The sequence below is a fragment of the Gobius niger genome (assembly GCF_951799975.1).
Source record: "Gobius niger genome assembly, chromosome: 23".
NCBI lineage: Eukaryota > Metazoa > Chordata > Actinopteri > Gobiiformes > Gobiidae > Gobius > Gobius niger.
Genome location: NC_136874.1, coordinates 5,302,074 through 5,318,656, shown reverse-complemented (window position 1 = coordinate 5,318,656; position 16,583 = coordinate 5,302,074). Strand labels below are relative to the sequence as shown.

Here is a 16,583-nt window from a genome sequence, read left to right as displayed (position 1 = left end):
CGATTTCATGAACGACGGACAAAAAAGGTCGACCGATACTAAAACCTACGCTTCTGTGCAACCGAGCATCAACATTATTGCGATTTCGTCCGATTGGTTACGTTTCGTGGACACTTCGTGGAATCTCTACAAACTAATCGCTAATCTACCGCCTACAATCGGCCGATACGTGCGTTTCAATACATCGCGCATCGTTCCGGCGGCCATTTTGAAAACCGAAGTAGCATTACGCAGTACTACAACGTGTAAGAATATCTCTACTCAGGAGGAAAATGAAAGACGACTGAGTTTTATGTACTCGTAATCATTGCTCAAGAAGAAAACAGTTAAGTCAGTGTTCAAGCTGCTCAAGACGTTAGCATGCTACCGGTTAGCGACTGTCAACACGATAAGGCTCACATCTATGAACATTGAGTAAATACTACAGCAGGGGTAGGCAACGAACCTCTGGCCCCACAATATGATTTTGAGAAATATTATTATGCACATAAGGGATCAAATACCTGTTAAAGTGCTATAAAAATGTGAGAAATAGTGCCTTTTATAGTGTATTTTTTAAAATGTCTTTGCAGAACATCCCATTTGGTCATATATAATGTAAAACAGTGATTCTCAACTGGTGGGTCGGGACCCGAAAGTGGGTCGCGAGCCTGTAGGGAACTTTTTTTTTCCATCTGAAACTAGACAGAAACACACTGGGGTCTGTTAAAATTTTAATTATTGGGTTGTTTTGATCAGAATTTCAGTCTTAAACGCAAATCTACGGCTTGTTCAATAAAAAGGTGTTGTAAATACAATATTTTATAAGATCTATGACAAATAACAGTTTTATTTGGGTCGCAGCTTGTTGTTAAGGTAATGGCGGGTCTCGGAGCCGGACCACTTTAGAACCACTGATGTAAAACATTGGCATTTGCAGAAAATGGTTCTTAACTTTAGGCTACACTGGTGAGGTTCGGCCCCTGATGTTTTGGCTATGATGAAAATCGGCCTCCGTGATGCAAACTTTCCTACCCCTGAAGCTAAATGCTAACCGGTAGCATGCTAACGTCTTGAGCAGCTTAAACACTGACTGGTTTCTTCACATAAACGTGTGTCTCTGGGGCCGGGTTTTTACTATAATCTTATTGAGCGATGATTACGAGAACATAAAAATGCCACTGTCAATCAGTTGTCTTTCATTTATGTCCTGAGTAGAGATATTGTTACATGTTGTACTTCGGTATACAAAATGGCCGCCATAACAACAAAGGTCACATGACTGAAAAGCATGTATAGAAAGTGTCTGTTTGCAGATTGGCAGCCAACACAAAACTCTGGATCAAAATTAGAATTTCGACATAACAACGCCATCTCAATCACCTTTCAAGTCAAGATACTTCTCTAAAATGTGTACGTCGCAGACAAGACTTCGGGACGGACTGAACGAAAACCTGATTGTACAGTGGACATCGAGCTGTGCGTCTGTTTAGCTTTCAACAGAAAAAATAATTTGCGATTTTGTTATTTTTTTTCCCCACAAACCGCAAAAGCACATTCTGCTTTTTTTTTTTTTTTCCTTTTTTGTTTTTTCAACAACACTGGTAGCACAATACTGATATACCAAATCGGACACAGTTTTGGTATAGCCGGACATGCAAAAAAACTTGACATTTCTATTGACCGTAATAGAAACTTATAGAGCTTACGAGGCTGAGGAGTCATTCCCAAAAAAATCTTCTGTACAATGTCCCGTCTATATAAAGTTGCATAACAGACTTGATAACGTGGGATGCTGGCTAGTTAAATTAAGGGGAATGTTTGAATATCCGTGTATTTTTGACATCACAATTCCTCGGATTTCCCCCCCCCCCCCCCCCCGACGGTCAAATCCCCAAAAAAGATCTTGCGACGAGCTCCCGACAGACAACAGTCGATGCGGAGTTGGGGCCAGCGCGAGGACTCAGGTGGTGAGGGCGAACTGGTCCTGCTCTATGGGCTTCTTGACCCAGGCCCCGAGCCCGGCCTTCTGGAACGCCTTGAAGAGAGTCTGTTTGGACGAGTGGTACTCCAGCGCCGCCTGCTTGGCCTCGTGGTAACTGCTGGGGCGCACCGTGCGGATCCGGAGGGTGGACGACAGCTGCGGGGGCAAAGACGGAGGGTTTGTTTCACAGGTGAACATCGGGACGGGTCAGTCGCTGAGTGGAGGGAAAACTAACTGACGACATCATCGCCACTTTGGTTATTTCAGCTACTGGTTTAATTGTTTGCTGAAAGGAAGATTTACCCCGGCTTAAACCAAGCACGTTTTCTCCAGCTTTACCCAAATCTAAAAGCTTCTCGACTGGAGTTTACAGCCTCATTTGAAAGCTAAGACCTACGAAACTGATCTAAACTTCTTTGTTTTTGTTTTCATTGGCCGTTTTCATTGCTGTTTTTTAATCGATTTTTTTGTTGCTTTTTGTCGCATTTCACCACATTTTGGCCAATTTTTAGTCATGTTTTTGTCGCATTTTTGCCAATTTTTTGTCACGTTTTTGTCGCATTTTTCAGATTTTTGTCAAATTTTTGTCATGTTTTTGTCGCATTTTTTGCCAATTTTTTGTCATATTTTTTGCCAATTTTTTGTCACGTTTTTGTCGCATTTTTTTAGATTTTTGTCAAATTTTTGTCATGTTTTTGTCGCATTTTTGCCAATTTTTTGTCACGTTTTTGTCGCATTTTTTAGATTTTTGTCAAATTTTTGTCAGGTTTTTGTCGCATTTTTTGCCAATTTTTTGTCACGTTTTTGTCGCATTTTATCAATATTTTTCTCATGTTTATTTCACATTTTTGTTGTTTTTTTGTCACATTTTTGTTGCATAAAAAAAAATTGTCAGGTTTTTGTCCAATTTTTGTTGCATTTCTGTCACATATTTGTTGAATTTTTTCAACCCTTTTGTCGCATTTTTGTCATATTTTTGTCACTTTTTCGTCGCATTTTTTCAACATTTGTTTTGTCGCATTTTTGTTTCATTTTTGACGCATTTTTTCTCATTTTTTGTGACATTTTTGTTATTTTTTGGTCCAATTTTTGTCACGTTTTTGTTGCATTTCTGTATTTTATTTTTATTTTTTTTTATTTATTTTTTACCAAAACATCCAAAAAAAGCAACAAAAAATGTGATGAAAACACAACCAAAAAGGACGTGATACGTTTAGATCAGTTCTGCAGTTTTCAAATGAGGTGCTACTCTGGCTTATAGTCTGTAAACTCCAGTCAAGCTTTTAGATTTGGGTAAAGCCGAACTGGAGAAAATGCGTTCGGTCAAGGCGTGGGTTCAGAGGTTAGCAGTGAAGCTCATTATGTAGCATGAGAAATAGGGGTGAGATTTAAGCTTCCTTTATGTTGAAATGTGCTGTATGTTGATATGACATGTCACGAACCATGTGATGTCCTTGTCTCCCTTGTGCTCCATTGCTGATTTCCTGTGCCTGAAATAAATAAATGAATGAAACAAATAAAGATGTTGCCTTTGTCCCCATGAACTGTTCGGTGTGTCTTGTTTCTGTGGGCCAGAGGCGTAGCTTTCCATTAGACAAGGCAGGCAGCTGCTTAGGGTCCCTCCAGTTAGTAAGGGGCCCGGGCGTGCTGGCTCTTTACAAACAGCCTTATAAGGACAATGCACAGTGACCCTATGTGAGCTCCACCTTCTTCTCTCCTATCTTCTACATTCACAATTAGCTGGGTCCCACAGAAATGAAGCGATAGCTAAAAAGAATCGGCCTGTTTTCAACATTAGCCTTTAGCTCGCAAGATAAAAGCTTCTTAACGCCCACTGGAGTTTCCTTTGGGGCAGGATTCACAGCGAACATGACGTTTGTAACACTGCAGTGACTGTCCATCCGCAGGCCTTGAGCTAGCTCTTCATTCATGTGGGACCCTGCTAATCCTCAATGTGGTCATTGAGTATATCTGGTCATTTTATACTCACTGCTGCCACCTCAGGTCTTAAGCGTAACTGCAGGTTCTATATTAAAGGGACTCTAGGGAGTTTAAAAATGTTAAAATTGTGTATTTTCCTCCCCCTACATCAGGTATCTCCAATCAGTAGCTCGCCAAGCCTCTCCAGGTAGCTCGCCAAAGACTTTCTACATCTCTTCACGCTTGATAACTCAAATTTTAGATGCATTTTCTGTTTGTTCTGAACATGCTGAACACAATCTGTGAACAGTTGGTTCAATATAGTAAAGGATAAGGACTAAACTCAAGTCCCTTTCTTTGAAATACCATCTTGGCAAGTAATTATCCTGGGTGAACTCCACCTAAGCTGCATGTTTTTGAACATATGTAGCTCTCCGATGTTCATATTGTGTAAAAGTAGCTCGTCGGGTAAAAAAGGTTGGAGACGCCTGCCCTACATGTTCCAGTCTTGTCCTAATGTGTAGAATGAGCCTGTTCACCACAGCTGCATCTAAAATCCTGCACTGTCACTCAAAAAGGTGTTACTTCGGGTCCAAATTGTCGTCATGCTTAATATAGAAGGTGCAGTTACACTGTGGAGACACTGTGCATTGATACAGACTTCATGATGATAAAGGTGCTGCAGTTACACCATCTCACCACAATCACTATCTGGTGCTGTTTATAACACTCCCTAATGAATGGTGGACTTACTTTATACTCAGGACTCCACCACATTTTCCAATAAATGAAACAACTCAAGTTATTTGTGGGATGACACAGTATTGAAAAAGCACTGATTTGTGCCATTGTGCCCAATTATGTATCTAGCAGAACGATCCTAGTCTGACCACGGTTTCTCTAAAGACGAGAGAAAGTGTTAACAGTTCCCTTGAGTCTGTTTCACTTTAAAAGCAAATAATGAGGTTAGAAATCAAGGGTTTAAAATGGACTCAGACTTGAACTGAAACTGCCACATTAAGTAGATAACATCAGCTTAGTGCTATTTAACGTAGAAATCCTGAGCTGTCCAGACCATATTAGTCCAGTGCTCAGGTCTCTGCACTGTTCCCCAGAGAACATTCAACAACACAAGTCAAATCTCTTTTATTTGTGATCAGTACCTTCCCGTGCAGGCGCATCCAGCGGCTGTACAGGGCGTGTTTGCAGAGGCGCGAGGGCCGTCCCAGGTCGTCCTTCCCTGTGGTGGCGTTGATCACCTCCAGAGCCTGGTCTCCGACGGTCCAGTTCACGCTGAAGTTCGGGGCTTTCCCGGGCTGGCGCGCCTCAGCGTTACTGATGCCTACGACAGAGAGAGGGCGCCATGTTTAAAGATGGTTTCAGAGCCTTATCCCGTGTGTGAAGGGTACGGACCGCTGAGCAGGGGTCTGTTGAGGCTGAAGCACTGGGGCAGCTCCTCGATCTCGGTGATGCGCTGGTACATGGCGCGGGACAGGTGGTCCGCGTGGTACAGGCTGCCCAGGATTATACTGGAGAAGTATATGGGCTCCGTGAAGTAGCTCATCAGAGAGCCCTGGAAACCCACCACGTTCCACCTGAGAGACGAGGAGAAGGCAGGTCAGAGACGCAGACGAGGGAGAGTGCATTAGGAACATCAAGAGGACAGAGATTTAAATGTCAGGGCATCACAGGTCAAACATACTGGCATTTTCTCTCCAGTAAATGACTCAGTCTGTTTGAGAACAGGCAAAATGTATTTCTGCTTTGTGTAAGCATTTTGATTACAGCACCTTTCACTGTGCCATTGTTTCATTTAAAAGCAAAGAAGTGGCAAAAGAGGAACAAAAATGTGCCAGAAAAGAAACGATAACATAATAGAAAAAGCGTCAAAAACATAACTAAAAGAGTGATGACAAAGCAACAGAAATGAGATGAAAAAGTAACAAAAACATGAAGAAACAAAGCAATTCAAAAAGTCGAGAACGCAACAAAAGCGCTTCCAAAATGTGACAAAAAAGAGTAGCAAAAACGAGCTGGAAAAGCAACAATAATACAAGAAAAAAATGACAAAAACTCAACTAAAAGAGTGATGAAAAAGAAAAAAAACCCCAATGAAAACACGTCAAAAACACTTAAAAATTGTCCAGTCGAGAAGCTTTTAGATTTGACACAAGCTGAACTGGAGAAAAAGCACTAGTACTAAGCAACTCATGCCCCTAGAGGCCATAAGCGCCACTGCAGGTGTCGTAGCATGTTACGTTTTTTTACTCGTTAATTGTCCATGAGAGTAAATACTACGCTGACAGAAAAGATAAAGGGAGAGAGGGATATTGTTCATCCAATTACACAATGGAGATAATTTCTTTCACTCAAACTTGGCTGTAAATACTGTTTAAGTGGCACTAGGCCGCAGTTAGCTTTGCCCGTTAGCCTGTTAGCGCCTTCTTAATAATTCTATTAGTGTGTATTGGTGATTCCAACCCGGAAGCAGGAAAGTTGCCATTGTGGTTTTCTGGACAGAGACACCGGGGGAGATGAAAGACCCTCCAATCATCCCTATAACACTTGTATTACCCCCAGAAGGACTATAAAAGGGATTTATTAGTGTTAACAAGTTACTTTAAAGCGGGAGGTAAGAGGTGAAGATTCTCAATGGGGCTCAGATCTTGACTCTGTGGTCAGTCTAATTAGTTTTTGGTCAGGGAGTGTATTTCAGCAAAAGCAGGAAGTTCCTGAGCTACCTGGCGATCTTGTCACTGCAGGACATAGTGAGGAGCCTCTCCCCCTGCAGCACCCCGTCCCAGGTCTGGATGGTGTTGGAGGAGCGCACCGGGATCGTCCCCTCTCCGGACTCGATCTTAGTCCGGAGCTGCCCCCGCGCCTTTCTGTTCGGGTGTCTGTCTCCCTGGTCTGAAACAGGATACGCCACATTAGATACAAGCGTCTTTAGTTTTCATCTGTATCTGTGAGACGACGTTGACCTTCCACTCCGGCCTCGTGAGGGGAGAAGATTCGGGCGTCTCCGCAGGGCGAGGTGCTGATGTAGAGGTGGAACTGCACGTTTTCTTTGAGCACAAACCCAGACCTGTTGTCACATCGAGTGAATATGGACTTTTGGTGCTCGTCGTCTGTGTTACTGCAATGACACAACAACACTTTAGCAAAACATAACATTTTTAGATCCTTTATAACGACAGAGTGTTATATGAAGGTGAGACACTGCAGGCGTTCAGGATTTTTTTTTACGCAAAAAAAAATAAAAATAAATAAATAATTGTCTATATTTTCAGCATCTTAATAATGTATTAAGCCACGTTTAAATGTATTTTTGGAAGATTTCATTCAGGGGGATTTTGGATCTTGTTTTAATAGCTATTTAAAGCAGAACTAAGTACACTGCAAAAAGTATTTAACTAGATCAGTATAAACATCTCAATTTGAGCATAATAATACAAATTTTAGTTGTTTTGACTAGTTAAGAAGTTCTTGGGCATTTGTCCTGGATTATTTCACTTGTTCTGAGATGTTTCTGACTCGTTTCAATACATTTCGTCCTTTTTTCAGGTCATTTTCTTTGCCAATGGGGTAAGAAAATTGGTCTTATCTCATTGGCAATTTTACTTTCTTATTTCAAGTGAGATTTACCCTAGAACTGGTCTGAAATGTCCTCAAACAAGCAAAGTAAACTTGGTCCGATCAGGAAAAGTGTCTAAATGAGTGAAAACCGCTCAAAGCAAGATACATTTCCTCAATTCAAGTCATTTAAGCCAATGCTTGATATTTACTTTTTGTAGTGTAACTCATGCCCCTAGAGGCCATAAGCGCCACTGCAGGTGAGAGTAAATACTACACTGACAGAAAGAGAAGGATGTTGTACATTGTGTCACAACTCAATTACACAATGGAGATCATTTTTTGGCTGTAAATACTGTTTCAGTTGCGCTAACACGCTGCCAGCTTTGCCTGTTAGCCTGTTAGCTTCTTCTTCGTGATTCCATTAGCGTGTATTGGGCCTCCAACCCTGAGGCAGGGAAGTTGCAATTGTGGTTTTCTGGCCAGAGACACCAGGGGGAGATGAAAGACCCCCCAATCATCCCTTTAACACTTGTATTACCCCCAGAGGGACTACGGAAAGGATTTATTAAGGTAAACAAGTTACTTAGTTCTGCTTTAACCCCACATCTTATCTTAATCTTTTGTAGTACAATTGTATAATGACAAATAAAGCACTTAAGGGAACAAATCTGTAAAAAATCACTTTGTTTTTTGAGTCTCAAGCTCAATAAATTAGGAAGGAATTAGATTAAACATTTCTGAAAAGCTCAAGTACAAGACAAGAAAGTTTAGAGTCCGTAGACCAGGAGAAGGACCTCAAGATGATTTTGAGAAATATTACACTAATCAGAGAGTACTTAAACATTTTAAAGCACTCTACAAATGTCAGAAATACTGTCAATTACTTCAAAATTCCCAAAGAGGGGCTCAGATCTGGACTCTGTGGTGGCCAATTGAATTTGTTTTTGATCAAAGAGTGTATTTTAGCAAAAGATTAGGTCAAAAATTAGGTCATTATTATGTACAACACTGGCATTTGTAGAAAGTGGAGCTTTACTTTGGGCTAAAAATGGCAGGTTCAGCCTTTTTACAATGAAGAAAATTGTCCCTCTATAAACAAACCTGCCGACCCCTGGTGTCTGAGTTACTAAAGCAGAGATATTGTCGCTTTAATGGTTTGATTCAGTTTGCACGGACCTGAGGAAGTGTTCGAGTTGCGAGTAGAGGTATCGTATGAGGGATCTTCGGGCCACGATCTCGGCGTGGCAGTCGTTCAGGGCGAGGCCTCTGTCGCTCATGTACTCCCCGTTTATGCACTTGGTCCCCGTGGAAACGCAGATCACCTGGGCCTCCTTCACATCCGTACCTGGAGGCGACATTAAACCACTTCACGAACTGGACTGTGATGCAAACTCGTCAAAGCTTTCGTCAAACATTATTGCTCAAGCTGGAGGTCTGACGTCGCGCAATTTGTTGTTATTGGTAAAAAAACAAAACAAAAAAAACACAATCAATCAAAAGGTGTACCCGTTGTCATGACGACTCCAGCCAGCACTTTCCTGCGTGCGTGCGGGGATGTGAAGTTGTCCGTGAGTTCGCTGAATTTATCCACCACCAAACGAGACACAGCGTCCGCCAAAACCTGAGAGAACCAGACAAATACATGTACACGGGTATATTTACTACTACATCTTTGGGAGCTTTAAACTGGCAGAAAGATTGGAGTAACTGCATAAATTACTAATCAGCATAAACTGCCAATTGACTCTGTGCATAACTTCAAATCATGACCCAAGAAGTGACTTCCTGTTGCGATCCAGCACGCCAAAATAAAAGCACCATCTTATTCATTTGTTCAACTCTCTTTCTGCCGAACTATTAACAGACAAAACACGTATAATGTGTGTATTTAATCATATTCTACAAATGTTGCAAGTACCTGCTGAACTAATCAATGAGACGAGCTGTGTGCTTTTATTTTGGCGTGCTGGATCGAAACAGGAAGTCACTTCTTGGGCGGCGTTGTTATGTTTGAAGTGATGCACGGAGTCAATTTCAATGAAGAAATGTTGGGCAGAAAAGTTTGTTTTATTTTAATTTGTAAGCTGCTGACAGGAAGTGACATAGATACAGACGGCATCTCTGGAAAAGCCCATATATGGTCATGTTTAAAAACAGTTAAAGGGGAAAAGTATTTGGAGAAAAATCTAAACTTTCTCAAATTATTCAAAAACGACTTTAACAAACGCTGCATTATGAATATAGTTTTCTACTAAATAAAGATACAAAGACATGGGGAGGAGCAAAGTGGTTCAACAGCCCATAAATACATCAATAACGGAGAATGCTAATATGATGCAACATGTTAGCATCGTGCCAATGCTAATACTAGCTAGCTCTATCTACGACTGCCGTTTTTTCAACAATCTGCTGTAAATAAACATCCATATGGACCTGATTTAGACTTGACTTTATTTGTATGTGATAAATAAGTTCATATTCCACCAGAAAATGGCTAAAAGTGTGAATGTAATGTGACAAACTCCTATGTCACATTACATAGGAGTTTGATTCACTCATTTCCTATTGGTTGGCACGGCAACAATTCAAAATTGTTTGCCTCCATCTATGTCACTTCCTGTCGGTGTCCAATAAGGAAGTGAAACTATAAACATCATAGAAGTGGCCAAACTAAAGAAAACTGAGTACAACCTTTAGCAAAATCTTAAATAAACTATGTTTTAGCAAAAATCGTGTCTAATGTGTCATATGCACTTTAAGATTTGAGTAAATGTAGAAAATGTGCTCGCTTCAGTCTCCACTTTCTCGTAATAGTCTCTTACAGAAAATGCCTCAGATGTGCCTCCCGATGCGACGACATCAGGTACGAAGTCCAAACACAATTTAGTTAAGACAGTCAAAACAATAGAGCAGGCGATAAAAGCTCTTTAATCTGTTATGTTCTAATCCGGTGCCGGTGTGAGTGACAGTCCGGATCTCCTTAAACCTGTTTGAGCCTCGGCGCCGGCAGCAAAACGCCGTCCCTTTAATAAACGCTTGTGTTTGGAGAGGCTGATGCTCATTTAGATAACGTCATTGTTATGGAGGATTACAGTCGAGAGATTAGTTCACGTGTCAATAGGTGCTCACTGCGTTGAAAAATGAAAGTAAATAAGTGGCGCGGCGGCCATGTTGGATTTGCACATGGTTGGGTTTATGACGGAGTGACAGTATCGAGATCTGGCAAGTCACATTTGGAGTGTTTTAATATTAATAAACATCAGGCGGGTGGAGAAACATCTGCCTGAAAATGCTTTAACCCCCGCCTTAACCAAGTGCATTTTCTCCAGTTCAGCTTTAATATAAATGCTTACAGCTTACAGTGTAACACCTCATTTGAAAGCTTAGAACTACAAAACTCATTTAAACATTTCCTTGCGTTTTTGTTGTGTTAACTTTTTTGACATTTCTTTTCATCGCTTTTTTGTCACTTTGCTGTCACTTTTCTATTGCTCTTTTGTGGCACTTTTGCTACTTATCTGTTCAATTTTTGTCACTTTTTTATCAAACTTTTGTCACTTTTTTATCAATTTTTTGTCACTTTTTAATCAAATTTTTGTCGATTTTGTGTCAAATTTTGGCCACTTTTTCTTACCATTTTTTGTCACTTTTTTGTCCAATTTTTGTAACTTTTTTGTCCAATTTTTTGTCCATTTTTTGTCACTTTTTCATCAATTTTTTTTCAATTTTTTGTCCATTTTTTGTCACTTTTTCATCAATTTTTTGTCGATTTTTCATCCCTTTTGTGTCAAATTTTTGTCACTTTTCGTCCCTTTTGTGTCAAATTTTTGTCACTTTTTCTTCCTATTTTTGTCCATTTATTTTTGCTTTTGTCATATTTTTGTCACATTTTTATCACTTTACTGTTATTCTTTGGTTGCTTTCTTCCGGATTTTTGTTGCTAGCTTTTACAAGAAGCCTTTAGATTTGGGTAAAGCCAAACTGGAGAAAGGTAGGGGTCAAGAGGTTAATGCGAGACGCTGCAGGTGAATAGGGAACCTTTTGGAATTACTGATTGAAATGATTACTGGCATAATTATGAGAAAGTATATTGCATTGTTATTTTTCCTTAAAAATGCCTAAAATGTCCCATATTTACGGCCACAAAATCTGAATAATGGATTGAGCCATTATTTTATTTTGTTGACTGTTGTTGTGTCCTTGGGCAAGACACTCTGCGTACATTAGTGTGTGAATGAGAGTGAATGGGTGACTGGTTCCTGGCTGTAAAGCGTTTATGCTCCGAGTTTCACGGCGAGGTTTGCTTTTGTGATGTAGCAACACTTTCACCCGCAATGTACTGCAGTGTAGCTTTAAATGATTTTTCATCTTCGCTCCATTCAAAGCATTCACTCACACGTTCGACGGTAATCCCCTTTCCCTGCGCGATCTCCGGCACAGCGGCTTGTAATAGATTCTCGCTGACATAAGAATAATAGCCATTGTGTGGAGCATAATGTACCTACAGCCTCGTGCAATGGATTTAAACCAAAGGCATTTCTTTTTCCTCAATGCTAAACAATGAAATGAACAGGCATGACTGCAGGTGCATTTATTCCTGGTTATTCTGAATGGTTATGGTGCGCTGGGGCAACCTGGAACGGAGGGGGTACTTGGACTAGGGCTAAATTTTGTTCCTGAATGAAAATAAAGCTAAAGACTGTAGGAACTATGATGGGATTCTGACTTTTGGAACCAGAGAGGGTTAAAGAACAACTTTAGAAAGACTTAGGTGTCCAAAAGTAATGTAAGAAGCACATAGTATAGGACACACTCTCACCTGCGGCAGATGCAGCTGTAGTCCCTCTCGGGGTATGGGCTGTCTGGACGGGGCCTGGTCCAGCTGCATGTTGAACAGAGCAGAGAGAGCGGCCTGTGCGGCTCGGGCCTTGGCCAGCTTCTTGTTCCTCCCCGAGCCCTGGAAGTGCTGCGCGTCCACGGTCACCGACATCACAAAGTTCTTAGCGTGACTCTCCCCGCTCTCGGACACAAAGTCGTACTTCAGACCGGGCCGGAGCTCGTTCAGGATCATGACCGGGTTCTTTCCGCTGTTGGGGGACATGAAGGCGTTTGGGGCGGGGGGCAGAGGGGCTTGCACCAGGCTGGGGAGGGGCGAGGGCAGGGCGGGGTAGTCTGCGCTGAAGGAGCCGTTGCTGTTGGAGGCCAGGTAGAAAGCGTCGTCTGGAGGAGCGGAGGTCTCGAAGGCGTTGAAAAGCATGTCGGGGAAGTCGGCCTGGTCTGAGGTGAAGTCCGTGTGCACTGACATGGTGCGGCCCATCGCCATGTGGGCCTCGGAGGCGTTTGGAAACTGCACAAAGGAACGCAGAGCCTTCTCTGCCGCGTTGAGCTTGGCCTTCTTCTTCGTGGGACCCGAGCCTTCGAACAGCTGCCCGTTCACCTCCACCGTCATGACGAAGACCGGCGCGTGCACCGGCCCAGTCTGAGACAGCAGCTTGTACTGCAGGCCCGGCTTGATCTCGTTCAGCTGCATCAGGGCATTTTTAGGCAGAATGGGCCCCGGAACTTTCTTTCGCTTCTTGGGCCGGTACTTGGAGTGTGCATGCCCATTATTGCCCTCCTCTAGGGGGCGTTTCCTCCCCCCGGCGCTCCCATTGGGGAGAGCCTGCTCAGGGGCAACCCCCTCTTTGGAGAAGAGATTGTCCAAGTTGCGATTTTCCTTAACATCTGTGCTGCATGAACCTGCGGTGCCCAGAAAGAGTAACTTACAACGCCTTCGATGCAGGATCTTGTAAATGTAAAATTTAGTTATTCCTTTTTCTGTCTTTGCAACTGAACGAGTGATGAGTGTTCCTCTGGGGCCTGACTGGAGCTGAGGCAGCGCAGCCTCTTGGGTCAGTCATGTTTCCATCAACACCAACTATACTCAGGTACGACTCAAGTCTTGACCTAGAACTTTCTGTTTTTAATTTTCTTCAATCACTTTTCTCAGCTTTAATATCCTGTTGCGTCAATAATGCATTATGCTACAGGTAATGAGTTTTATTAAAGAACTGCACTGGCACTGTGCAGTAACTATTGACCTAAATTACTTTAACGAGAAAATGAAATACACGCTTTACTTCTTTAGCGAAGAGAAAAGAAAAACTCAGTACTTTGTCTTTCCAAACAGCGTTAGAAATTCTTTGCTCATCATTTGGAACTATATTTGATTGCACAAAAATGTTGATGGAAACATGACTTTAGACCAAATATTATCCTCAGTAAACTTTCAATAATCCAATTAATCAAAATACATTGAGATACTATCAACATGTATATTGAATTAGTGGCTGGTCTGTACAGGTTAAGTGTATTAGCCGTGTTTTATCATAGATATGCATCGTAGGAACACATATCACCGGGCCCTGTTAACAAAGCCAATGGAACTCAATGTAAATTTCCATTTATAACATCCTCCAGCAAAAGCCCTGATAGGTTACTCCTTTCGGTGCATAAAGACACTCCTAAAATGCAGGTTTAGTTCGGGTTTAGTGGTGGGGGAAGAGATGGGAGGGGGGGTCAGACAGGGGTGCACGCTTTCCCCAATGCTTTTTGTATCTAAACTGAAGCCTGAAGGAAGATACCACAGCAATAATAATTATATCCACTCAGAAAATCAGTCAATGTCAACGTTTGGAATTAAAGCAACACTGTGGAAGATCAGAGAGCCCCCTCGTGGACAATAGGTGGAACTGCGACGAGCTAAATTCGCTAAATTCACACTTTAAATGTTTATGCATTGCCACCAGTTTTTGTTTTGAGCTTTTCTTCTTTACCATAACCATGAAATCTACTTTGTTTAATATATTTTCAGATTATTTGCCTCCATTTTGGGACACACAAAGCTATAAAGTTACATCATTTGGGCTCTGTTTCAGTATATATCCAAATTCGCATTTTTCCATCACATTCATCATAAATTTTAGCTTTTTCTTTTAAATGCTGCTTATTCGTTTAAACCATAAAAAACATAATTTTACAGTCCCCACAGTGTTGCTTTAAACACAGCCCATAAATCTGGTCATGCAGTCGTGGCCATGCTCAAACAGACACATGCAAAAACTAGGACAGATATGAAAACAATGGGGCTAATGCTGAGCGCGGCTCCACAAACTCTTCAGGGAGAGGCGGACAGTTTGTTTGTAGTTGTTGTTCTTGAAAGGAGGCAGTCGAGCTCGTCCTTCAGTGGCCAATATGTAGGCGAAGATAAAATTCAGCGTATTAGGCTTATCTTGAAAAATGTTTAAGTTGATCCTTGCTGCTCGCAAACGCTCGACTTTCCTAATACCACCTCCTCCAAATCTACCCGAGCTTGCGTTCCTTTGTTGATTTAGGCTATTCTAGTCTGTCTAATCCCGGTTTATTTATTTATTTTGGCTCTGGTTTTGGCCGACAGTGAATGGGGACTGGATTATGGATGTCCGAACACTAATAATAAATGTAAAATGCCATTTCAGTAAGTTCTTAGCAAAGCTGCCCTTGTCAACCGTGTCATTGTCTACAAGTGAGGAGACGTGCCTTTTATAAACAACAGTTTTTCTCATTTGAATATCTATTTCATGGGTTTGTGTAGACCCTTTAATTGTAAACATTCTGGGCTTAGCTGGAGGCAGGAAGCTCGAGTTTTATAGATACAGACGGTATCGCGTTAAAAATAAGGGGGCGTGGCTTCGCCGAGGGGGAAAACAGAATCTTTTGGGAAACACAACTTTCACTCTTTTTAGTCATTTTCTGGCGGAATATAAACTTATTTATCACATACAAATAAAGTCAAGTCTATATCAGGTCCATATGGATGTTTATTCACAGCAGGTTGTTCAGTAGAAGCGAAGAACGGCAGTTGGAGCTAGTGTTTATGTATTTATGGGATGTTGAACCACTTTGCTCCACTCCATGTCTTTGTATCTTTATTTAGTAGAAAACTATATTCATAATTCATCATTTGTTAAAGTAGTTTTGGATTAATTAGAGAAAGTTTAGATTTTACTTTTAATAAATTCTGAATTGTTGATATAGATTTATACCCAATAAAGATACAAAGACATGGGGAGGAGCAAAGTGATTCAACAGCCCATAAATACATAAATAACGGAGAATGCTAACATGATGCTACATGTTAGCCTTGTGCTAATCAGTGTTACGATTAAATATGATTATAATGAATATTATAAATATAAGTCGACTAAATTAGTCTTCATTTTAGTCGACTAAATTGACATGCAATTTTAGTCGACTAAAACTAGACTAAAATTGAAAAGTTTTTTTTGACTAAATCTTGACTAAAATTAAATTACATTTTAGTCAAAAGACTAAGACTAAAACTAAAATAAAACATGTTGTCAAAATTAACACTGGTGCTAATGCTAGCACTAACCACAATTGCCATTTTTGCACTTCTACTGAACAATCTGCTGTGAATAAACATCCATATGGACCTGATTTAGACTTGACTTTCTTTTTATGTGATAAATAAGTTCATATTCCACCAGAAAATGGCTAAAAAGAGTGAAAAATTGTGCTTCCCTAAAGATTCTGTTTTCCCCCATCTATTTCCATTGTAGCTGTTGTCATAGTAACGATAAACAAATGTCTAACTGTTGTTGGAAATATCAGATAAACCTAATTTTATCATCTCCAATGTCATTCTTGTTGTTCTTCACCTTAAGCCACAACTGAACCACATTATTTAGTTGTAGTTTTACACTTATAATCGCTAGTTTTAGTTTAATCTTAATTTCTCTTGCTCACTTCCTGCCTCCTAAACAGTGAAAGGGTCTATCATGTAGCCTCTTTAAAATATGCCTGGTTCCATCCTATTTATCCACCAGTCACTGTCTTTGGTCAATGGGCTTTTGTTATCCCTGTCGCTACAAAGGAAATGCAGAAATAAGCAGAATTAGTGGCACAGAATAGCTGACCTTTATGGCTTTGAAATCTATTACAGAGGTGGATTTTCTGCAATCTAAATGTATTCTCTTATCAAAAGTTCAAAAGAGCGGACGGGAAATTGCTTCTACATTCCTTAACTAACTTACTAAAAACTGCGAGGACTCAATGAACTCTTTGTAACTCAATTCAATCTTCC

General features: G+C 41.0%; 1 protein-coding gene across 1 annotated transcript in view; it reads right to left on the bottom strand.

Annotated features, from left to right (window-relative positions):
* Positions 1-1,853: 1,853 nt before the first annotated feature.
* Positions 1,854-16,583, bottom strand: part of adarb1a (adenosine deaminase RNA specific B1a) — a 32,818-nt gene continuing 18,088 nt past the window's right edge. Inside the window, exons 3-10 of the mRNA XM_079582020.1 lie at positions 12,279-13,198; positions 8,966-9,080; positions 8,636-8,804; positions 6,865-7,019; positions 6,625-6,793; positions 5,297-5,478; positions 5,047-5,225; positions 1,854-2,119 (exon numbers count right to left, since the gene is read on the bottom strand). Coding sequence (XP_079438146.1) covers positions 1,943-2,119; positions 5,047-5,225; positions 5,297-5,478; positions 6,625-6,793; positions 6,865-7,019; positions 8,636-8,804; positions 8,966-9,080; positions 12,279-13,198 — 2,066 coding nt within the window. The 3' untranslated portion in view covers positions 1,854-1,942. The remainder of the gene's footprint in view (positions 2,120-5,046; positions 5,226-5,296; positions 5,479-6,624; positions 6,794-6,864; positions 7,020-8,635; positions 8,805-8,965; positions 9,081-12,278; positions 13,199-16,583) is intronic.